This window comes from Myxine glutinosa, chromosome 14 (assembly GCF_964187855.1).
Source record: "Myxine glutinosa chromosome 14, kmMyxGlut1.1, whole genome shotgun sequence".
NCBI classification, from domain to species: Eukaryota; Metazoa; Chordata; class Myxini; order Myxiniformes; family Myxinidae; genus Myxine; species Myxine glutinosa.
In genome coordinates this window covers 77,062,189-77,087,470 of record NC_136274.1, presented here as the reverse complement: position 1 = coordinate 77,087,470, position 25,282 = coordinate 77,062,189, and the positions used below count along the sequence as shown (strand labels likewise).

General features: G+C 46.3%; 1 protein-coding gene across 1 annotated transcript in view; it reads right to left on the bottom strand.

Moving 5' to 3' along the window:
- The window catches only part of LOC137439927 (glutathione hydrolase 1 proenzyme), a 102,036-nt gene that overhangs the window by 56,796 nt on the left and 19,958 nt on the right, over nt 1-25,282 (bottom strand). Inside the window, exon 2 of the mRNA XM_078768013.1 lies at nt 24,786-24,919. Coding sequence (XP_078624139.1) covers nt 24,786-24,919 — 134 coding nt within the window. The remainder of the gene's footprint in view (nt 1-24,785; nt 24,920-25,282) is intronic.

The window sequence follows — 25,282 nt, the reverse complement described above, 5'->3', positions numbered from 1 at the left end:
GGGAAAGGTGACCCTCTGGAGTGTGGCTCGTACCGAGCGATAAAGTTATTGGAGCATGGAATGAAGGTATTGGAAAGGGTGTTGGAGAGGAGGATAAGGAAGAAAGTGAAGATCGACGAAATGCAGTTTGGATTCATGCCAGGAAGAGGAACAACAGACGCGCTTTTCATTGTGAGGCAGTTGCAGGAGAAGTACATGGAGAAGAGGAAGAAGTTGTTTCTTGGGTTTGTTGATCTGGAGAAAGCATTCGATAGGGTTCCACGCAAAGTATTGACATGGGCATTGAGGAAGTTAGGAGTGGAGGAATGGTTGATCAGAGTAGTGATGGCAATGTACAAAAGAGCGCGCACAGCTGTAAGGACGAAGGACGGGAACAGTGGTGAGTTTGAGGTGAAGGTGGGAGTGCATCAGGGGTCGGTACTAAGTCCATTACTATTTGTAGCTGTGATGGAGGTGCTGGCTCAGAACGTAAAGGAGGGTTTACCGTGGGAGTTGTTGTATGCAGATGATCTGGTGTTGATTGCGGAAAGTATGGATGGACTGAAGGAAAAGATGAACACGTGGAAGGAATGTATGGAGACAAAAGGTCTGAAGGTGAATATCGGAAAGACGAAGGTGATGGCAAGTGGTAAAGCATGTGGTGAGGTGGAAAGAACTGGGAAGTGGAAACTTCTTTCCTGGAAGTCCTTGCAGTGTACATGTGTTTTATACCTCTCCCACCCCCACCCACCTTCCCATGCCTCCTCCCCCCAAGCCCTCTCACTCCCACAGATCTCCCAATGTCCCTGCTCTCAAATGTTGTGTTTGTGTGCTTCCCCTCTCTCCCCATCTTGTCTACCGCTCCCCTTATTATATGTTTTATGTGTCTGTTTGATTTTTTTTGTGTGATTAATGTTAGCTCTTTCACGAGTCTCGATCTTGTATACAAAAAAAAAAAGTTGCTATGTGCTGTGTGCAGGAAGGGTGTCGGAGTGAACTCCATTCAATGTACAATGTGCGCTGAGTGGGTTCATCAAAAATGTAGTGGTCTGAGGGTCATTAACCAGTGTGGCAGCTACATTCAAGTATAGGGTGTGCACAGAGGGAGCTGCAGATGGTCTGAAGGATCCGGAAGTGTCCAAATCCTAAATGTCCTGAAGAGTCCAGTCCGAGTCCTCCCAAAACTGGACTCGAGTGATGCCTCACTGCAATGAAGTAAGTTCAACATCTACTTTTTGCATACAAAGTCGAGGCTCATTAAGCTCATGAAAAAAAGCTAGAATGCAGAACAGAACAGAGTGGAAGATGGGGAAAACACACCGTGAAAATTAGGGAAACACCGTGAAAATGAGGGAAACACACCGTGAAAATGAGAGAGTAAGGGAGATTGAGGAGAGGGAAGGAAGACAGTGTTGTTGACACAAGTTGGACTCAAGTTCAAAGCACAAGGGGTTGAAACAACAGGAAGGGAAAACCAGGGATAAAAGATGAGCAATGGAAGAATGAAGAGGAGAGGGAAAGAAGCGAAACACAACCTGCCATATAAATGATGGGCTTGGGGAGGGTTAATGAGGGTCGAAAAGCCGATGAGGAGGGATGGAGCCTGTGGATTTGTGAGATGTCATGGAATTAAACAAAGCAACGAGAACGGCATTCGGTAGAGAACGTACCTCCACTAGGATAAACAGTTTACGTTTTGTATCCACTGATAGGTCAGATCTGGATCCGGACCTGAACCAAAATCTAAACGGCTTGTTCTTGTCACATAACCAACCTATCCACCGTCACATAACCAACATATCCACCAGGTTTTGTGAAAACTTGTCCAAAACTTTTTGAAATATCGTGATTAAGATTTTGAAATATATATTGTTTTTGGCCCTATGTAGGTTGTTCCATGGGTGGTGGACCATTATTTGTACACGCGGAAGATGTTGAGCGTGAAAAACCCAGCAGCGTTACAGTTCTCGGCACATTCAAACTGGTGCGCCTGGCACCTACTATTATACCCCGTTCAAAGGCACTTCAATCTTTTTTCTTGCCCATTCACCCTCTGAATGAGGCACATACACAATCTATGTATCGTCTCAAGGCTTAAAAATCCTTCTTTAACCTGTCTCTTCCTCTTCATCTACACTGATTGAAGTGGTTTTAACAGGTGCAATCAATAAGAGATCATAGATTTTACTTGGATTCACTGGATCAGTCTATTTCTTGGAAAGAGCAGGTGTTCCTAATGTTTTGTACACTGTATGTATATATATTTAAGAAACAGGAAGTAAATTCCTGCATGGGGCTAGTGTGAAAAAATTCTGACTCAACCCGGGACTCGAACCCAGGAACCTCATCACTTACGTGGTGACAGCCCACTGAGCTATTGAGTCTCTGGGATATCCTCAGAGATTTCTCACACTAACACTGCGAGCTTTATATATATATATGTATATATATATATATATATATATATATATATATATATAGTATATATATATATATATATATATATATATATATATATATACACACTCGTATATATCTGCGCAGTGTCTATCACATCCGATCACATCACTGAACTACTCCCTCAAACTTTTGTGAAATCGTACCAAAATTCAAGTGTGCACCTGCCTCCCAAGTGTATGTCCTAAAGGTTTTTATTTTAATTTTCTTTCAATTTTTTGGAAAAAAAAATTTATAATTGTTTTTTCATTCAATTAAATCTTCAATTTCAATAGTTTATAAAAATGTAATAGCACGAATATTGCAAATACCTTTGTGCAAAATAAATGTTTGTATAATGATTGGTGTCAGCAAATGAACACAACTCACGTACAGTCGTTATCCTCAGTTAAAACAAGCCTGTCTCTTTTTTGATAACGTGGCGGTGAGGTATTTTTGATAACATGGTGTGTACATGTTGGTGAGGTGTTTTTGATAACGTGGCGGTGTGGTGTTTTTGATAACGTGGCATGTACATGTTGGTGAGGTGTTTTTGATAACGTGGCATGTACATGTTGGTGAGGTGTTTTTGATAATGTGGCGGTGCGGTGTTTTTGATAACGTGGTGGTGCGGTGTTTTTGATAAGGTGGCATGTACATGTTGGTGAGTTGTTTTTGATAACGTGGCATGTACATGTTGGTGAGGTGTTTTTGATAACGTGGCATGTACATGTTGGTGAGGTGTTTTTGATAACGTGGCATGTACATGTTGGTGAGGTGTTTTTGATAACGTGGCGGTGCGGTGTTTTTGATAACGTGGTGGTGTGGTTTGATAAGGTGGCATGTACATGTTGGTGAGTTGTTTTTGATAACGTGGCATGTACATGTTGGTGAGGTGTTTTTGATAACGTGGCATGTCCATGTTGGTGAGGTGTTTTTGATAACATGGCATGTACATGTTGGTGGGGTGTTTTTGATAACGTGGCATGTACATGTTGGTGAGGTGTTTTTGATAACGTGGCATGTTCATTTGGTGAGATGTTTTTGACAATGTGGCATGTCCATGTTGGCGAGGTGTTTTTGATAACGTGGCATGTACATGTTGGTGAGGTGTTTTTGATAACGTGGCATGTCCATGTTGGTGAGGTGTTTTTGATAACGTGGAATGTACATGTTGGTGAGGTGTTTTTGATAACGTGGCAGTGCGGTGTTTTTGATAACGTGGCATGTCCATGTTGATGAGGTGTTTTTGATAACGTGGCATGTCCATGTTGATGAGGTGTTTTTGATAACGTGGCATGTCCATGTTGGTGAGGTGTTTTTGATTACGTGGCGGTGCGGTGTTTTTGATAACGTGGCATGTCCATTTGGTGAGGTGTTTTTGATAACGTGGAATGTCCATGTTGGTGAGGTGTTTTTGACAATGTGGCATGTACATGTTGGTGAGGTGTTTTTGATAACATGGCATGTACATGTTGGTGAGGTGTTTTTTGATTAAATGGAATGTACATGTTGGTGAGGTGTTTTTGATAACGTGGCATGTACATGTTGATGAGGTGTTTTTGATAATGTGGCGGTGCGGTGTTTTTGATAACGTGGCATGTCCATGTTGGTGATGTGTTTTTGATAACGTGGAATGTCCATGTTGGTGAGGTGTTTTGGATAACATGGCATAACCATGTTGGTGAGGTGTTTTTGATAATGTGGTGGTGCGGTGTTTTTGATAACGTGGAATGTACATGTTGGTGAGTTGTTTTTGATAACGTGGCAGTGCGGTGTTTTTGATAACGTGGTGGTGCGGTGTTTGTGATAAGGTGGCATCTACATGTTGGTGAGGTGTTTTTGATAACGTGGAATGTCCATGTTGGTGAGGTGTTTTGGATAACATGGCATAACCATGTTGGTGAGGTGTTTTTGATAATGTGGCGGTGCGGTGTTTTTGATAACGTGGAATGTACATGTTGGTGAGTTGTTTTTGATAACGTGGCAGTGCGGTGTTTTTGATAACGTGGTGGTGCGGTGTTTGTGATAAGGTGGCATCTACATGTTGGTGAGGTGTTTTTGATAACGTAGCAGTGCGGTGTTTCTGATAATGTAGCGTCGCGGGTTTTTTTTATTACATTGCGGTGACATGTTTTTGATAACGTGGCATGTACATGTTGGTGAGGTGTTTTTGATAACGTAGCGGTGCGGTGTTTTTGATAACGTGGAATGTACATGTTGGTGAGGTGTTTTGAATGATGTGATGTTTGTGTGGTGATGTGTTTTGAATTATGTGATGTTTGTGTGGTGAGATGTTTTTGAATCATGTGGCACGCACATGGTTGTGAGATGTTTTGAATTACATGTGGTGGTGGGTTATTTTGAATTACGTGGTGGTGAGGTCAAGTATTTATTTAATATACGGTACATATATCTGTGCAGTGTCTGCCATGTCCAGTCAAGTCACTGAACGACTCAAACTTTTGTGAAATTGTCCCAAACTTCCAGTCTGCACCTACCTCTACCATGTGTATGCTAAGGTGTAAATCATAACACAGCAATTTGTGTACTTATCCTCAGTTAAAACAAGCCGGTCTCTATAGCGACGCATGGTGAGGCGAGCTTCGAGAGCTGATCCACGCTAATACATATTATATATAGTTTCAAAACACACCTGGTCACAAGTGTGCCTCACTGACCGGGTCCTCAGTCGAGGTCCACAGCATCATCCCATTTCGGCCCTTCAACCTCGATACGGTCAGCTAAGGTGGGCCAGCAGGGGCACATACACCTCCACATGCAGCAGCCACAACCGGATACCCCCACCCCCCAGCCAGTGAGAACACAGACTACAACAACAAAACCGCCTAAGCTCCCAGAATCCACAGCCCCTCACCCACTCACTCACTACAACATGCACCACTCAAACAAAAACACATTCATGCAAACCACCCCCACTCCTGCAACACACACACCTCCATTTCTCTTCCACGCTCAGTCACTACCCCTTTAGGCCGAAATGAACCACCACCCTCAACCTCAACCTATACCATTCGATGTGCCTACAAAAACCTCCTCCGTATCCACAGTGTGCCTTTCAAGGCAACCTGGGCCACTCTGCCACACATCCACCTTCTTTATGTCCCACACACTCCAAGCCGAGTAAGAAATGCAGAAAAGGAATTGCCAATATACCCTCTACAGTCTACACCCTACCTCAAATGGCTGATAAGAAACTCGCCTACCCTTCTCCTGACACTCTGCCTCCAGCTCACTGTACTTTCCTCTCGTGCTCCTCCTCCATGTTCTCTTCCCAAGGTGCAGACAATTCCCCGAAGATAACCTGCCTTGTTGCACCTGACAAGATGACAATGCCAGGCCGCAACCTTGTCACACATATCTCCTCTGGGAATACCAATTGTGGCTTTAGGTCTGCCATCACCTGCCAATCACAAGCATCTGACAGCCCTCTTGCTTTCCACCTCCTCCTCTTTCCACCTCTTACCACTTACTTGGCCCTCTGTGACAAACAACACCTCTCCTCCATCGGTCTCCTTCTCCACTCTTCTCTCTCTCTCTCTCTCTCGATCTCAGCACCTCTTGTTGCACCATCTGCACAACCACCGCCAGCACCTCATCATGCCGCCACGTGTAACCTCCTGCTGCCAATGCTACTGAGCATGCACTCAGTGCATGCTGCACCATTTCCAAACCTCCACACAAAGAACATCTCTCCTCCTGCAACAACCCCCACAATCTCAAATTTACTGGTGATGGAAGCACATCATACGTTGCCCGCAACAGGAAACTCAACAACATTGGCTCCATCCTCCAAATCTCTTGCCACTTCAATGTCCTCACCCGCACACTTTCCCACCACCTCCAAGCACCTTGAGGTGCCTGTCTGACTGCTTTCACATATCTCCCCTCCTCCTTTCTTCTCACCTCTCTCTCAACCATCTTCCTCCTCTCTTTCACACATGCCTTTCCCCACTGCTCATGCTTCATCCACCCCAAGCCATGCTTCCCATGCTGTACCATCCCCAGGACCTCCTCTTGTTGCAACCACTCCTCCATCTCATCCACCTCTGCTCTTGCTTTCCACTTTCGACTTCCCTTCTTCTCTGGGAGAGCATTCTTTACCACTGGATCAATTGAATCCCGCAACATCATGAACTTCCGCATCCTCACTACCTTAAACTCTTCGGTTAATGATGTCAAGGGAAACCGGAGTATGATATATGGTTAATGATGTCAACGTATACAAACATACATACACACATCTGTGCAGTGTCTGTCACATCACTGAACTACTCCCTCAAACTGTTATCAAATCGTACCAAACTTCCAGTCTACGCCTACCCAACCTACCCCTCCCACAACACAGCAACTCATGTACTTATCCTCAGTTAAAGCAAGCGTGTCTCTATAGTGACGTGTGGCGAGGCGTATGATATATATACATATGTATATACATATATATATACAAATACATATACATACACATATATATTGTTGCGGTTTTGAGAATAAAGATTACCCCCCACTTAGTTAGTTGCACCACAACATGTAGCCTCGCTTAGTTCAGTTATTTCTTTTTAAATGTAAGCATAGTCTCCTTTCCTGTGTTAGTATGCGTTGAAGCAGGCACGTAAGGGGAGGCCTCATTTGGGCTGGAATGCCATGTGCTAGGGCCTGGAACAGGTCTAGGAGGCCCGAGGGAGGAGCTAAAGGGGAGTGGCCGGTAAGCGGCAAGCAGCCAATGGGAGCTACAGGGGAGTGGCCAGCAACGGCGGCCAGGGGAGGGGCTTGGAACATTCTGATGGGACTCTGGTGGGGGCTATAAAAACCCTGCCCGGCCCCCGAACGGGAGGTGTGTCTGGATAGCGCTCTAGCCCAGGACTCGGAAGCACAAACGCTCTCTCCGTGGCCAAGCTCCCAGCTCTCTTTGCGCTCTGGGGTCGAAAGCATGAACTCTCTCTGTAGTCTGCGTTCTGCCCCGGCCCTGCACTCTGCTGCCTGTTATAAGCGCTCTTGCAGGACAATCTCTCCCGGGGCCCGAGACTCCAACGATCTCCCTGCTTGGGCTCCCTGAACGTGCCGCAAACATCTCAAGGGACACGCCCAACGAGCTGACAGGGGCGAACGGCACCAATGGCCGCGCTTGAGCGCGTTCTCTTCTCATCCTTCCTTTCCCCGCGTGAGTGAGAGGGCCCTTGTCCGGGGATTAAGTTAAGGACGTTAAGTTTCTACCCTGTGTCTCTTTGCCCTGATCATTTGTACAAATTGTAATAATAAACCTGTGTTCTTTGCTCCCATTTGGCCGTTCACGTCTTTTTCCACCATTGGCTTAGCATTGTACGAAATAAAACCGCTCAATCGGGTTCATAAGGATTAACAGCACGAGTCACGTGACACGCAAACCGCTCGGGCGTATCAGACCAGCGTGACTCGTGCGAGGTTCAGCCCCCGACTTCGTGGCGGCGTGTGTATAGAAGGTACTTGGGGATTCGACCAGAGACCCTTCCGCATGCGCTACGGGGGTGGCGGCTGGAATTGCTCCGCAATCCGCCCCACGAGTGTAAAGTGGGTAGCGGCCTCGTGGACTCGAAGGCCCGAGGGGGAAAAGGGTTTAATCCCCCTCTGTACGTCGACGGGCTCGAGATCCGCAACAATATATATATATATATATATATATATATATATATATATATATATATATATATATATATATATATATATAATATATATATATATATATATATATATATACATACATACATATATTATATATATACATATCCATATACATCTCCCCTTCCTGTTCAATAAGTACACCCCATGTAAAGTTTTGACTTTTTCAACATATTTCAACATACAGCTATTTGATCTTCATTTCAACAATATTGATAGATAAAGGTGATATAATATAACAAATATCATGAAACATTTACATTTTGTAGTCCATTGTATAATTTAAATAAACATAAATGCAAATTTCGCATGTGGAAAAAGTAAGTACACCCTTGGCTCTAATAGGTGGTATTGCCCCCTTTGGCAGAAACAACCTCAAGTAGGCATTTCTTATAACTGTCTACCAGTCTCTGACATCGACTGGGAGAAATTTTTGCCCACTCCATGCAGAATTCTTTCAGCTGTGTGATGTTTGAGCGGTTTCTTGCATGCACAGCTCGTTTCAAATCCCCCCCACAACATCTCGATGGGATTTCGATCTGGGCTTTGACTTGGCCATTCCAAAACCCTCCATTTCTTTTTTTTCAGCCATTCCTTGGTGGATTTACTGGTATGCTTAGGGTCATTGTCATGTTGCAAGGTTCAGCTTCGGTTGAGCTTCAACTTTCTGACAGATGGCCTCACATTATCCTCAAGTACCCTCTGGTACAATGAAGAATTCATAGTGGATTCTATGATGGTGAGCTGCCCAGGCCCTGATGCAGCAAAGCTGCCCCAAACCATAATATTTCCACCACCAGTCCACCATGCTTTACAGTTGGTATCAGGTTCTTGTGGTAAAATGCTGTCTTTGGTTTTCACCAAAAATGTCTTCTGGTACTGTCGCCAAATAGCTCCACCTTTGACTCATCTGTCCAGAGCACATTGTTCCAGAAGTGCTGATCTTTGCCAAGGTGTTCATTGGCAAACTTTAGTCTTGCCCTGATGTTCTTTCTGGACAGCAAAGGTTTCATCCTGGCACACCTCCCATGTAGATCAAATTTGTGCAGCCTCTTTCTAATGGTAGACTCGTGCACTTTGATATCAACAGTGGCAAGAGCTACCTGTAGGTCCCGTGATGACATTCTGGGGTTCTTAGAGACTTCTTTCAGCATCTTGCGGTCTGCTCTCGGGCTGAACTTGCTGGGGCGGCCTGGCCTGAACAAGTTGGCAGTTGTTTGGAATCTTCTCCACTTGTAGATGATCTTCCGGACAGTCGAATGATTGATTCCAAATTGTTTGGAGATCTTTTTAAATCACTTCCCAGACTCGTAGGCATCTATAACCTTCTTTCTGAAGGCCTCAGAGAGCTCTTTTGATCTAGGCATGGTGACGCCGCACACTTCAACAACAAAGAGAAAACCAAACGAAATGTCTGAGGTTTAAATAAGACAGGTTCCTCCAAGATCCTCTCTAATAATGTTCTAATCATTTGCACCTGAGCTGGTGCACCTGATTCTAATTTTAGGTATTTGAAGTAGTGATAAATGTAGGGGTGTACTTACTTTTTCCACATGCGAAATTTGCATTTATGTTTATTTAAATTATACAATGGACTACAAAATGTAAAAATGTTTCATGATATTTGTTATATTATATCACCTTTATCTATCAATATTGTTGAAATGAAGATCAAATAGCTGTACGTTGAAAAAGCCAAACTTTACATGGGGTGTACTTACTTTTTCACGTGACTGTATATATATATATATATGTATATATATATATATATGTATATATATATATATATATATATATATATATATATATATATATATATATATATATATATATATATAACCGCTCTCGCATTTTATATATGTGTGTATATATATATATATACATACATACATATATATATATATATATATATATATATATATATATATATATATATATATATATATAGTGTAGCGGTTTTAGAACCCACACTTGTTGTAAATAACTCTTGTAAATATCCCATCATTTAATAAAGTTAAAGGTTGCACCCTTAGTTCGTCCATATGCAACACGTAGGCCACCATAAGAACTTTAGTTATTTCATTATTACGTGTTTCAGATAAGGCCGTGTTTCCAATAGTTGAATCTGCGTTGCATCAATTAAATAAGAATAGGTCCCCAATCCATTTCGTTCATTTTGCGACCTCTCTCCAAATTCTGTTACGCGCCTTGGTTAGCGTTCGCACAAGCGCCGCCATTGACCACGCGGTTGGCTCGAGGAAGAAGGGGGCAGAGCGCCTGGAACAAGGTGTGGCCACGTCAACTAGTCATCAAAGGTGTGGCTGGTAAGCCCCCACCAGCCAACCAGGGCTGAGGTGAGCTCACTGGCGGGCGTGGCTTGATGAAGCGCGTAGTGATCTGGGAGCGCGTAATATAAGCGCGAGCGCAAGCCTTTTCACCAGGTCCGATGAGAGAGACGAAACTGCGCAGAGCCCCTTTTACGGACTTCGAGGAGAGATGGCTTGTGGTACTGCTTCGGACTGCGCAGAGAACCTGTTCAGTGGCGCTCTTGCATATGAACATTGAGCGGGAGAGAGCGTTTGACACGATATATGTTTATTACGTACGCAGCATCCCAGTCCCCCCCGCTATATGTAAGGGCCGCTCGTGGTCGATGACACGCGGAGCGCTGCCGGCCTGCTGTCTTTTCCACCACCACCACGGTACGAGTTGGGACCGGACGAGTGACCTGGACCTTCTACCTGGACCTTCCACCCTACCAGCTGAAATCCCGTGTGAGTGTGTATGTTTGTCCAGGGTTGTAAGTTAAGACTGTATAGTTAAGCCTGCCCTGTGTCCTGCTTCTTCTTCTTCTTATACATTCTTTCCTTTCCTCTTCTTTTTGGTTGTAAATAAATCACCTTGTTATTTCTTGATTTTTCCCTAATCCGATCGCCTCCGTCCTTTCTTTCCATTGAGTACCTGTGGCACGATTAGGAACCGCTCAGAATCGGGTGTAGTCATTGTTAATGGCTCGGACCGCGGATTGCTAACCGCTCGGCATTTACCATCTTATCCGTGGTTCGTGCAGGAGTTATTTCCCTGCTTTACGGTCGGGTTAGTAAGTAGGTATTTGGGATGACATTGACCAATGACTCTAGCTAATACCGACCGGAAGGAGCGTTATAACGTCTAAGGACTCGGGTCGGTCAGTCACGGACAAGGGGATTAACCCCCCCTTGATAAGGGGAGCGCCGACCCCCGAATCCGTAACAATTGGTGTCTGGAAGTGGGATTTGAAGCCCGAACCAAATTTTAATATATCTGAAAAATTTGGTCAAAATTCCGAGCGGCCGAAATTTTATTATAACATCTAAATTTTAAATCGTGCCATGGATAATCAAGGCGATCGGATGCCGGTGGGGGAAAATGAAGAGGTAGAGGAAGGGATAGAATTAACCCAGGACTCCAGGGAAGAAGTGGGAGAGATGGAGGAGGAGAATGAAGAAGGTGCGGTAGTGGGGGTTGCAGGCGCACAAAATGGCGGCGCCACGCACATGGCCGCGGTAGCCGAGCCCGTGGCGCCAGTGAATATGGACCTTTTTATGGTGCAAATGATGGGGTATATGGAAAAGATGGCTGACAAATCTACCAGGGAAATGAACAGAATGGGGGAGCAATTGGGAAGCCAAATTGGGGGATTGAGTAAGGAGATGGGAGAAATGAGGGCCGATAGTGAGGGAATGGAAAATAGAATGGGAGAGCAATTGGGAAACCGCATACAAAAATGTGGGGAGAGCATTGATCGCATGTTGAGCGGGAGGGGCGCATTTGTACACGATGAGGTAATGCGACTAGAGGAGCGCGGGTTAAGCGAGCCAGAGCAAGGCGCATGCAACTGGGCGGGTATAGAAATCGCAACCCGGGGTATGGGGAAGCCGGCGACCGCAGAAGTAGAGAATTTTTTTTATTAGCGCTGGCGGTCGTCGAGGGAAAAGACATTGAAATTAAAGAAAAAGGAATAACCGAAGCAATAGTGGAAATTGGAGAGACGGCAGGCATAGAAAAGCACTCGCGGAGGATTGAGATGGAATGCACACAAAGTCTGGATTCGCATCGTGATGCCGTGCTTAATAACCAGAATGGAAGTTTGCAGGTGGTGGAGTGAAGAAGAGAAGCGCCAAGGTGAGCCGGGCTGTATATGGCATGAAAAGATTTAGCGCGAAAAGATTTTTCGCGCGCTTGGGATCCAGACGGCACCCGGGCGTTCGTGGAAGGTCCATTGTGCGCTGTGTGAAAGTGAGATGTATGAGAGAAAATGGCGCGCGTGTGAGAGAAAAGTGTGCGCTGGAGTGAGAGTGTGATACCGAGTGCGAGAGCGAGTGCACATCGGAGTGTATGTGTGATGAATGTGATACAGAGAGTGAGTGGGTTGTGGCGAGTGTGCGAGATGCACACCTGAGTTGATTGTGGAGCGTGTGCGGGAGAGCACACCAGAGCACGTTATTGGGTGGATGCAGAAGTGCACACCCGTGGGTAGGTGTGCGCTGAATGGGTATGTGCAACAGTGCACACCCATGAGTGGTACGGAGTACGTACCGAGGGAGAGTGCGCCAGGGTGTGCATGAGAGAGAGGTGTGTAGCGGAGTGTGTGAGGGTGCCTGGGTGGTGTGCATGAGAGAGTGCGGTGACGGAATGTGCAGAGTGTATGGAGACACCTGGATGTGTGAGTATGGGAAGAATCGCGTGTGAATGTGAGCATGCGAGGCGAGCATCGACGTTAACCGGGGCAGCGTTTAGGCTGACTTATAGCCGACGCGAGCTCTCTGGGCGTGGTGCGCTTTGTGTGCTGCGGGGGCCGGCCAGGATCGTTGCCGCGTCACTCCTGCATGGAGCGCCATGCACGATTTGGGCCGGGCTCCGCCCTGTATGGTCGGTGCCGCGCCGTAGCGGCGACCGGCGGGATTCCGGGGGAGAAAGGCCAGGTCGGACCTGCGCCCCCTGGCGGAGGCGGTGTTCCGACCGGGCGAGGTTGGGTCATCGGGCCGGAGACCGAAAGGGTCTGCGCAGGGATGGACCATGGAATCTCGGCCTGACAAAACGTCCTCCCCAGAATCGTAAATGCCGGATGGACCCAACCTACAGGAGACAGACCATCGCATACATTGCTCGGCTTTTCGAAGCCGAGCTGTAAAAAATGTATTTCCCGCACGAGAGGCTCATAGTTCAGTGAACAAATAGTGATAGTGATGGCGATAGTGATGTAGAGGGATGGTAGCTCTACCATCCCTCACATCCATCATTTGGGCAGAGGAGCTATAGTTTATGGGGTGGCAGTGCAAACTAGCCCGGGAGGGTTGGGATAATGGTTAGGGAACTAGAGATGACTATAGGTGACTTGAGATTTAAGTCGAGACATTTGTACCTGTAGTGGGGACGTAGAGTAGAGTAGTTGGATGATAACGACGAGGATGTGCTTAGTATAAGGGATGATGCAGAGCACGAGTTTTAGAGGGGAAATAGTTAGCCAGATGATGCTGTGTGTGTGAGCATGAGGTTTCGCATGAAATGAGGAATTGGAATGAGATTCCCAGTGAGCTTGTTGAAATGAGGCAATGCTCGAGAGAGATGTGTGTGTGTGTTGAGTGATTGGCCTGCAAGTGAAGTACAGGTGTGTGGAATGAATGGTGTGGAGTGAGTGGTGTGGAATACGTGGAGTGGAGTGGATGGTGCGAAGGTGTGAATGGGGGAAGGATGGACCCCTTCACGAGTACCCGGGGAGGGCAGCTTAAAAGTAGGTAGAGGGAGTAGCTAAATTGTGATTGGATATTGACATCTGTGGTGCAGGTAGTGGTAAGAAGTGCTTGATTGGGTGCATGAGTAGAGTGGAATGGCTGGGTGTGTGGCCTGTTAGTGCGTATAGTTGGTTGAGCACTCCGCCACTGGTAGTCTGTCGGCCAGGTGAGGCTGCAGGTAGGCTCTGGGAGCCAGGTAGAGTCAGTGTGGTGTAGAGTTCAGCGGGGCCCGAGGATCCTAGGGAGAGGACCCGGGTAGCCCAGTGCCATAAAGGGCATCGAGGGGGTAAGCACCTGGGAGGGCCTTCCCCAGGTAGGTTAGGGTGAAGGAGCTAGGCAAGCTCGGGTGGTGACATTCAGTGGCGGAGATGCGCAGGTAAGTAGGACCTGCTGGTGAGCCACATGACCCAGCCCCGAAATTGTGCAAGGGCACAGGTAGAAAAATCGGGGGAGTGAGACCCCAAATTGGAGAGCGCCACAGTATGTGCAATGGGAATTGGTTTTTAGAACCACATAGAGTAAAGATGGCCAATGGATTGGCAGGGCAAGACCCCGGGTAGTGTAAAGTGTTAATGTCATTTAGAAGTATAGATAGGAGAAAATCTCTTCGCACCATCCGCATCCACTCGCCGAGGTGATAGAACTCCACACCATGTTTTGGCTAATGTTTGGAATGGAAGACGCATCTTGACGTAGGTGAGACATTGTTCGTAATTCCATCTCTTCCTCCTTAAGAGGGATTGAGGACGAATTTGGAATTAGATGGAATGGGAAAGACGAGACATAGCAACGAATTTGTAAAGTGTGTAAATACGGGGTAGGGGCAAGGGTAGAGTAGGTGACATGGGGGGTGACGAACGGTTAGGGACGAGCTTTCTTGGCTCGCTCTCCCGCGCCCTTCATGTTGCATTGCTTTGATTTGATGTGTACCTTTGCGCCCCTACCCGCTGATCTGCTTGTCCTTCCTTCCCCACTCATGGGCCTTGTTCTTTTGTGCCCGAGGGAAGTGTGCAGGTGCCGCAGTTGTGCGCCCGCACCTTTGCTGCCTCCTGCCTGCACTGCTGCACCATATGGACCACACGTTCTGTGGCCTAGCACCACCTTATGGACCACACGTTCTGTGGCCTGGCGTCTCTGCTGGGACCGACCTTTGTTGCCAGCGGTGTCTGCCTTGCGGACCACTGTGTTTTTAAGTGGCACCCATGCCCAGCAGTGGACCACCGGAGTTGGCCCTGCTGGCCAAATCAATAATAAAAAGCGGACGCGGTTTGTGCCCTTTCTTATTAAAAATAACAGCAAGCAAGAAGATCAAGACAACCAGAAGCATTGGCCCAGCAGCCAGCCCAGCAGAGAAGAAAAAGACACCATTGATTTTATTTTTGAAATGTTTGTTTTGTGCATTTTGGTGATGGTGCTTTTATGGTGTTTTTTGGTGCTTTATGGTGCCTTTTGTTTATTGGTGCATATGGGTATGGTGTATCGGTGCAGTGCAGTGCAATGACTTTCCTCTTATCAAAATGTCTCTGCTTTTTCCCACAAAAGACAGGTCCTGGGTGACAGTGTAAATAATTAGTGTTTTTGTAAATAATGCTCCCCACAGGCTTTATGTGTAGTTTGAGAATAATTCCGCAATTCGGTTAATTGTGGGCGTGAGTCAGTTAGATAGGATGCAATGCAGCAGGTGGGACATATCAAGTGTTAAAACTGTCGCACACAGGGTGAGGTTAAAAGTAGAGGGTAACCACACCTAAGTGTCACATTAAGTTAAAAGATAGCCCTTGTGTTTCGGCTCGGGCCGAGCCTGGAAAAAGGGAGGGTGCAGTGTTGCGGTTTTAGAACCCACACTTGTTGTAAATAACTCTTGTAAATATCCCATCATTTAATAAAGTTAAAGGTTGCACCCTTAGTTAGTCCATATGCAACACGTAGGCCACCATAGGAACTTTAGTTATTTCATTATTACGTGTTTCAGATAAGGCCGTGTTTCCAATAGTTGAATCTGCGTTGCATCAATTAAATAAGAATAGGTCCCCAATCCATTTCGTTCATTTTGCGACCTCTCTCCAAATTCTGTTACGCGCCTTGGTTAGCGTTCGCACAAGCGCCGCCATTGACCACGCGGTCGGCTCGAGGAAGAAGGGAGCGGAGCGCCAGGAACAAGGTGTGGCCACGTCAACTAGTCATCAAAGGCGTGGCCGGTAAGCCCTCACCAGCCAACCAGGGCTGAGGTGAGCTCACTGGCGGGCGTGGGTTGATGAAGCGCGTAGTGATCTGGGAGCGTGTAATATAAGCGCGAGCGCAAGCCTTTTCACCAGGTCCGATGAGAGAGACGAAACTGCGCAGAGCCCCTTTTACCGACTTTGAGGAGAGACGGCTTGTGGTACTAATTCGGACTGCGCAGAGAACCTGTTCAGCGGCGCTCTTGCATACGAACATTGAGTGGGAGAGAGCGTTTGACACGATATACGTTTATTACGTACGCAGCATCCCAGTCCCCCCCGCTATATGTAAGGTCCGCTCGCGGTCAACGACACGCTGAGCGCTGCCGGCCTGTTGTCTTTTCCACCACCACCACGGTACGAGTTGGGACCGGACGAGTGACCTGGACCTTCTACCTGGACCTTCCACCCTACCAGCTGAAATCCCGTGTGAGTGTGTATGTTTGTCCGGGGTTGTAAGTTAAGACTGTATAGTTAAGCCTGCCCTGTGTCCTGTTTCTTCTTCTTCTTGTACATTCTTTCCTTTACTCTTCTTTTTGGTTGTAAATAAATCACCTTGTTATTTCTTGGTTTTTCCCTAATCCGATCGCCTCCGTCCTTTCTTTCCATTGAGTACCTGTGGCATGATTATGAACCGCTCAGAATCGGGTGTAGTCATTGTTAATGGCTCGGACCGCGGATTGCTAACCGCTCGGCATTTACCATCTTATCCGTGGTTCGAGCAGGAGTTATTTCCCTGCTTTACGGTCGGGTTAGAAAGTATGTATTTGGGACGACATTGACCAATGACCCTAGCTAATACTGACCGGAAGGAGCGTTATAACGTCTAATGACTCGGGTCGGTCAGTCACGGACAGGGGGATTAACCCCCCCTTGATAAGGGGAGCGCCGACCCCCGAATCCGTAACAATATATATATATATATATATATATATATATATTGTTGCGAATATGGAATTTGGCCTCCATATCCGCTTGTAAATATTCCCCTATTTTCTCCAATACTCCCCAACTTTCCCCAGTCCCCCATTCCCTAGTCCCATTGCATGTAAATAACAATCAGTAGAGCCGACCTTCCCCTTATTCCCCCATTAAATGTCGTGCCCAGGTCCACCGCACCACACGTAGACAACTTTCGGACATCTTCCTAGTTATTCTTAATCTATGTCAGTTAAGGCCTCGTTTCCATTAATTATGACTCTTCGTTGCACCAGAATGTGATTATATGGCACCAGTAGTGAGTTTAGGACCTTCCCATACCTCCTCCCATCTTCTTCCCCAAACAACAACAACAACAACTACAACAACGGCGCGCGCGGGGAGTGTGCGTCCTCCCTCCGGCTCGGTTAGCCGCCATTATCCATGCGCCCCACGGGGTTACCACGAAGGGGCTGGCTGTCAGCTCCTCGTCAAGGGCGGAGCCTGGTAAACCCCCCCCGCACCCAATAAGAAGGGCGGACCGATTCCATCTGGGCGGAGCTAACGAGCCGAGGGCGTGTCACTCCCCGCCGGATATACGCAGCCGCTTGCCGGACGTGACGTCAGATGCGCCCCCAGCTTGAGACGACAAGACGCCACCTCGAGCGCTGAGAGACCTCCTGCATCTTTTGGGCCGCGCCATCCTGTCCCTGAGCACAAGGTGCACCTTGTGCTGGCCATCGAATACCCGCTTTCCTTGCCATCAATCCCCGTGTGAGTCAGTTTTTGTCCTGTTTCTCTGTGGTCTGTCGGGAATAATATAAGGTTGTGTCTAAGTGCCTGTCTTCCTATGATGTACCTCTTGTAGTTGTAATCTAACCTTCCGCCTTAATATAACCTCCTCCGGAGGTCTTGAGAACTGAACCCCTGGTGTCGTATTGTGTCATTATAACCCAGCCGGGTGTCTTCTCTTTCCTATTGAGCCAGCGTAGCGCGGCTTCGTCGACGTTCGAGTACAATCGGGTAATTTGTGCGGACACGACGGCCATTCCGCTCGGCCCACCTTAACATCAAAGTCGTGTCTGTAACAATATATATATATATATATATATATATATATATATATATATATATATATATATATATATATATATATATATATATATATATGTATATATATTGTTGTGGATATGAGAATGTTGTTTTTTAAAATTATTGTGTAATGAATTGTTGTAAAATGTCACCCTCCTTCCTGCATTTGTTGTTGTATAAAGGTCAAAGGGCGTTCCCGTAGTTAATTCCATAAAGCATACACGAAGGACACCATATATCCCTGTTCAATAGTTATATCCTTATTATGTGTATTAGTGTAAGGCTGTGTCTTCCATTAATTGAAATACTCCATTGCACCAAGTGAAATAAGGTAGATTCCCTTCCAACCCCCCTTTCGTCAATTGCCAACTGCATTTGGCTGTTGTCTGCAATTGCCGCCATTAAGCATGTGCTCTGTTCGGGGAAGAAAGGCGTGGCACCTCATTGTCATCCAAAGTTGGAGTCAGAGAGCCCGTAACCACCAATCAGCACCGCGGTGAGCGAACCGGTAGGCGTGCCCTCGTACCCCGCGGCTTGATTCCGGGGAGGGCAATAAAAGAAGGAGTGAGAGACTGCTTACGGAGTTGAGTAAGGGATCCCCACGAGCAGATGCGTCAGGGAGAGAACCCGTCACGCAACGCCCCCACGAGATACGAGAGAGAAGGCAGATGAACCGGTGGAGAGCACGCGGCGCATGAGGCGGAGGAATCCCTGAAAGAGCAGCGGCACGCAGCAGCTTCAGCCACAGCAGCTTCAGCCACAGCAGCTTCAGCCACAGCAGCTTCGGGGCTTTGACGGCAGTTTCGAGCGGGGCCGCGAAGGAACGGCGGCTGCTAAACGCGCCGATCGAGAAAGGGCGGCGGCTGCTCATCCCCGACCCGACTGTGCTGCGGTTCCAGCTGAACCTTCCGCTCCCTCCAGCCATCCACCTCCTGCCATTCCTGTCATCATCCCCCGTGTAAGTGTGCTTGTAGTCTGTCTTTTGTCTTGTCCCTGGGTATAAGTAAGCTTGTATAAGTTAATATTTGCACTGTGTCTCCTTGATTCCTTCTGTCTTAATTTTATTATCCTTCCTTCTCCTTGGTTTCTTTTGGTTGTAAATAGTAAATAAATTATATTTGTATTCCTTACCCTTTGTCTTTCTTCTTCTTCACATCCTTCGCTTTAGTCTTTTCCCCATTGAATATCTGTGGCGCGATTTTGGCCAACGTTCAGGAATCGGGTTAGTCATGGTAACTGTTAGGGCCGCGGCGCCATCCTCTCGGCAAATCAACATCTTATCCGCGGTCCGTAACAATATATATATATATATATATATATATACATACATACATACATACACAGACATGGCATTTAATATGGAATATATTTTTTTTCTTGACTTGGGTTTACTTTCTTAACTCAGTATATCAATCTGCTGAGTTTCTTTTACACTTTGGTGATTTATTTGTTAAAAGAACCATGTCACTGATTGTCTGTCGCAGCAAGAATTCAACAACAGGATTATATCACAGGTGGCATGGCAAAATGTACAGACAGGTGCATTTGATGATTGGCTTCACAGTCGGGTATACAAGGGTTGTTGCGTTCTGTATTAGTGGAAAACAACTGCTGCACGTCTCTAAAAGTTATTGCCGCTTCCTCTGGAGATGGCGCGTCAACTCGACAATGCTGTTTGTGATGGAGTGGTGGCTTTACGAAATTACGGCATGAAACAGCATGCTATTGCTCGGCAGTATGGCATCATTCAAGGTCAGGTGTCAAAGATCCTGAAACGAAATCCTCAAGGGGTGTCCCTACTCCAATACCGAGGCCAGGACGTCCCCGCAGAACCACAAGGAGGGATGATCGCCAGCTGCACCGGTTAGTCCGCAATTGCCGTACCAAGTCAGCTAATCGGCTTAGGGCTGAGTGGCAGCAACTGACAAATGTGCCTGTATCCAGAAGGCTAGTCAACCAACGACTGGTTTCAGCAGGCTATCGTGCCAGGTGTCCCCTGAGAAAGCCACGCCTGACCAGACAACACCGCCAGCGCCGATTGCAGTGGGCCAGAGAGCACCGTCAATGGCAGCCAGGACACTGGAATCACGTGATCTTCAGTGACGAGTCTAGATTTCTGGTCTATCGTCAAGATGGCCGCGTCCGAGTGCACAGACAAGTGCATGAAGCCTACAACAAAGATTGTATAGTGCCAAGAGTCCAAGCTGGAGGTGGTGGGGTGACCGTTTGGGCTGCTTTTCATGCAGGGGGCAAAACTGACCTGGTTGTCCTGAATGGAAACCTGAACCAGTTCAAGTACAGGGCCATTCTGGAAGAAACATTGCTTCCATTTGCTCGTGCAGCCTTTCGAGGAAACTTTGTCTTCCAAGATGACAATACATGGGCTCATCGTGCTCGCATGATCCAACACTTTCTTGCTGACCATGGTGTAGAGCATATTGAGTGGCCTGCCATGTCCCCGGATATGAATCCGATAGAGAACTTGTGGGCAGAATTAAGGCGTCAAATCGACCACTTGGACCAGCGGCCAACCTCTGTGCGTAAATTGCAGCAGGCTATTGTCACTGCATGGCAAGCAATTCCTGTCCAAACCTTGGAAAATCTTGTGAACAGCATGCCTCAACGTGTACGTGCTCTCCTGAATGCTCGTGGGGGTTAAACGAAGTACTGAACTTTAATTTTACTGTCCGTAATCCCAGTCGTAATTTAACTTTTGTTTTTGTTAAAAAATTTTTTGGCTAATGTGCAAAATAAAGAGATACTTCTGGAAAACGTACAGAAGTTTAACACAGTACTGTCCATGAATTGAGTTTGATATCGGTTTACATCACTTTCAAGGATCAATTTATTTGTTTCGAAATGTCAAATATGGTTTTTGTTTCTTTTAAAGGTCACATTAACAAAATCTAGAATAATTTCAACATAATTCCAATGAACTTTTGGTTCTAAGACATCTTGAAAAGTAAGTTCACCCCCACAAAAAAATATTCCATATTAAATGCCAAGTCTGTATATATATATATATATATATATATATATATATATATATATATATATATATATATATATATATATATATATATATATACATACATATATATATATATATATATATTGTTGCGGATATGGGATTTGGCCTCCATCCATATCCGCTTGTAAATATCCCCCTATTTCCCCAATACTCCCCAACTATCCCCAATCCCCCATTCCCTAGTCCCATTGTCTGTAAACAACACTCTGTAGCCCCGACCTTCCCCTTTTTCCCCCATTAAATGTCGCACCCAGGTTCACCGCATCTCACGTAGACAACTATAGGACATCTTGCTAGTTATTCTTAGTCTATGTCAGTTAAGGACTCGTTTCCATTAATTCTGACTCTTCGTTGCACCAGAATGTGATTGTATGGCACCGTTAGCAAGTTTAGGACCTCCCAATACCTCCCCGCATCTCTTCCTCATGGAACTACAACAACAACAACAACTACAACAACAGCGGGGGCGGCGCGGCGGCGGCGCGGGGAGTGCGCGTCCTCACTCCGGCTTGGTTAGCCGCCATTGACCACGTGCTCCGACGGGGTTACCACACAGGGGCTGACTGTCAGTTCCTCGTCAAGGGCGGAGCCCGGTAACCCCCCCGCACCCAATAAGAAGCGGCGGACCGATTCCATCTGGGGCGGAGCTAACGAGCCGAGGGCGTGTCACTCCCCGCTGGATATACGCAGCCACTTACCGGAGGTGACGTCAGATGCGGCTCAGCTACGACGACAAAAAGGACGCCACCTCCTAGCGCTGAAAGATACCTCCCGCCTCTCTGGACCGGACCGGGTCGATTCTGCCCCTGAGCTCAAGGTGCACCTTGAGCTATCAACTGCCTGCCCTTCCTTGCCATCAATCCCTGTGTGAGTCAGTCTTGTCCCGTTTGTCTGTGGTCTGTCGGGGCTAAGATAAGACCGTGTATAAGTGCCCACCTTTCTGTGCTGTCCCTCTTGTGCCGTGTAATCTAAACGTTCCGCATACCCAATATTATATCCTCCTCCGGAGGTCTTGAGAACTGTACCCCTGGTGTCGTGTCATTTAACCCAGCCGTTGTGTCCTTTCCTTCATTGATTTAGCATAGCGCGATTCGGCCAACGTTCGAGTGGAATCGGGTAAACTGTGCAGACGCGGTCATACCAAACCGCTCGGTAAACTAACATCCAAAACCGCGTCTGTAACAATATATATATATATATATATATATATGTATGTATATATATATACACACACACACACACACACACATACATACATACATACATATATATATATATATATATATATATATATATATATATATATATATATATATATATATATATATATATTATATTATATATATATATATGCTCAGTATGAGGTCCAACAGGTCAGCCAGTGCAGAATGGGAATAATGGTATCACAAAAGATCAGCAAGCAAGTAGTCAGAGTGGAAAGATGGGAGGGATGGATAATTACAGCATGGGTGGTGATAGAGGCAATCTTTTTTTTTACATCTTTTTCTTTTATTGTTATTTTATTTTTAAACAGAAGTTTTTTTTGTTTTGTTTTTACAGAATCAGCCAACATTACCGCTTTACACAAAATCGTGCAAAAACAGATACTTTCAACTATAGACCAATCAGCCTGCTCCCAATCATTAGCAATGTCATGGAATCCATCATCGCTTCTGATATTAAATCGTTCTGCTTCTCCAATAGCTTGATCTTCAAATTGGATTCAGACCAGGTCACTCTACCCTGGACATGCTCTTTCCTCCTCTCCAATGGCTTGACGTCCTCAATGCCAAACAGAAAATCAGAGCTGTCTTCCTTGACATATCTCGTGCCTTTGATATGGTCTTAGCACCCTGCCTTGCTCTCCAAACTCTCCTCTTATGGTATCCATGGAAATCTCCACGCTTGGCTCACAGACTTCCTCTCCTGTCATAGCCAACGTGTGGCTCTAAATGGAATTCTCTCATCTCCCCTTCCTGTTCAGGCTGGAGTTCCCCAAGGCGGTGTTCTGGGCCCTGTGCTTTTTCTAATCTTCATCAATGATCTCTCCGACTCTCTGGAAAATCCTCTCTATCTCTTTGCTGATGACTCCACTCTCTGCCGCTCCATGTCTCAATGCTCAGGTCGGCAGGCAGCAGCCTCTTCACTCTCTGCAGACGTGGACAAATCACAGACTGGTCAAACAAGTGGAACATGTCTTTCAATCCTGACAAATCTCACACTCTTACTATGTCTCTCCGAAAAGACCGACTGGACAACCCTCCCATCTACTTTCTGAATAATCCTCTCGAAGAAGTTCTGTCACTCAAGCTTTTGGGTCTCACTATCTGCCATGATCTTTCCTGGGAAAACCACATTTCCAAGCTGGCCTCCAAAGCCAGTCGCCGACTGGGCATTCTCTGTTGTGTGAAGTCCTTTCTTGGCATGACTGAGCTTTTCACCACTTACAAAGTTTTCATCTGCAGCTTGTCGAAGTACTACTCTCCCCTCTGGGCTGGTGCACCTGCCTCACACATAGCTCGGCTTCACGCTGTTGAAACCAAAGCTTTCAGATTTATTGCTATCTCCCGCAATGACGATGATTCCGAGGATCTGTCTCTGTCTCTGTCTCTGTCTCTCTCTCTCCCTCAGCAGGTTAGTGGGCTGTGTTCTACCAACTCCTCTCTGGCCTCTCAATCCCTGCTCTGTCGGTGCTCTGTCCCTTCAATATTTCTGTGGGAAGCGCAAGATCTGCCAGCAACCCTCTTCTGGTGAAACTGCCAAAATCAAGACTCTCTGCTTACCTTCACTCTTTCATTCCTCTTTTTCCCACCTCTGGAACAAACTCCCACACTCTATTCAATCCCATTATTCCCTTGGAAGAGGATCTAGAAAATCAAGGATAGGGAAGCAGCCAGACACGGGGTTGCTACACCTGTATGGGCAGAAGAAGAAAGCAGCAAGGAGAGCTGTGGATAAGTGAGGAATGATATGGAAGAGGAGGTGTACAACAAGTTGTAAAAGGATGGTGCGAGGAAGATGATATATAAATTGGCTAGTGACAGAGATGAGGATAGTAAGGACATGAAATGGAGGAGGGAGGTGATTAAGGATGGAGGTGGGAGGCTAGTGAGAGAGAGGGGTGCAGTATTGAAGGTTTATCATGGTGATGGAGCTGGTAAGTAGGAAGGTAAACATGAAAGGTATTCTGGGGAGGATATTGTATGCAGACAATCTGGCTGTTGGGATGGAGAGTGTGTGGAAGATGCAGGAAGCTCTAGGGGAGTGGAAGGAGGAATTTGAGAAACATGGGCTAAAAATAAGCATGTAGAAGACTGAGGTGATGAGGTTTGGGCAGCAGAGAGAAGAAATAAATATCAGGTTCGAGGGGAAGGAGATCAGACAACCCACTATGAACAGAATAAATTGAGACAACAACAACTCCATGATAGTTGTGCTTGAAGGCCAACCCTTTCCCCTACATTTCCCGACTTGAAGCACCAAACTGATCCTGCTCATGATATGACCAGTAGGTTAGAATGTCCAACAACAACACAAAACACAACCCTTATCATTTGAAATTGCACAAATTTTCAAGACTTGTAAAAAGAGTGTCATCCACCAACATGGCTAACGCAGTGTTCTGAAAAGCGGAAGTCACCATGTGCAAGCCACATCTACCTGTGCTGGCATTGAAGGTGGTGAAGATCACGCCACCACCTATGCCCATGCTATGAGGGTTGATCAAAGAGACGCACAGCAGCGAGGCAATCGCGGCGTCCATGGCCGATCCTTTATCTTTCTGTAGGATGTCTCTGGAAGAAGTCATTCCAGAAACAAAATTGTCACAATTCATCTCATGACATCCATTAGTACAACTCCTATTCTCCAACAAATTAACGTTATGTTGAACTTCACATGAATCTTCAGTGGTGGCATTCAATTTGTTGAGCTCAAATCTGGAATGTTTGAAACATACATGGCACATTGCATCAGTGGCACAGCCTCGCTGCCAGCATGATCCAAAGCAGCAGCTACATGCTGCACACAAGTGAATTAATCCTGAATGTTGACAAAGAAAAGCACAACTCCAAGCTTTGCAGAACATTCCACAGTTAGTGTCAGGTGTTTGTCCCAGAAGGTCATGCAGCATGCAATGCAAACAACGACCCACTTAA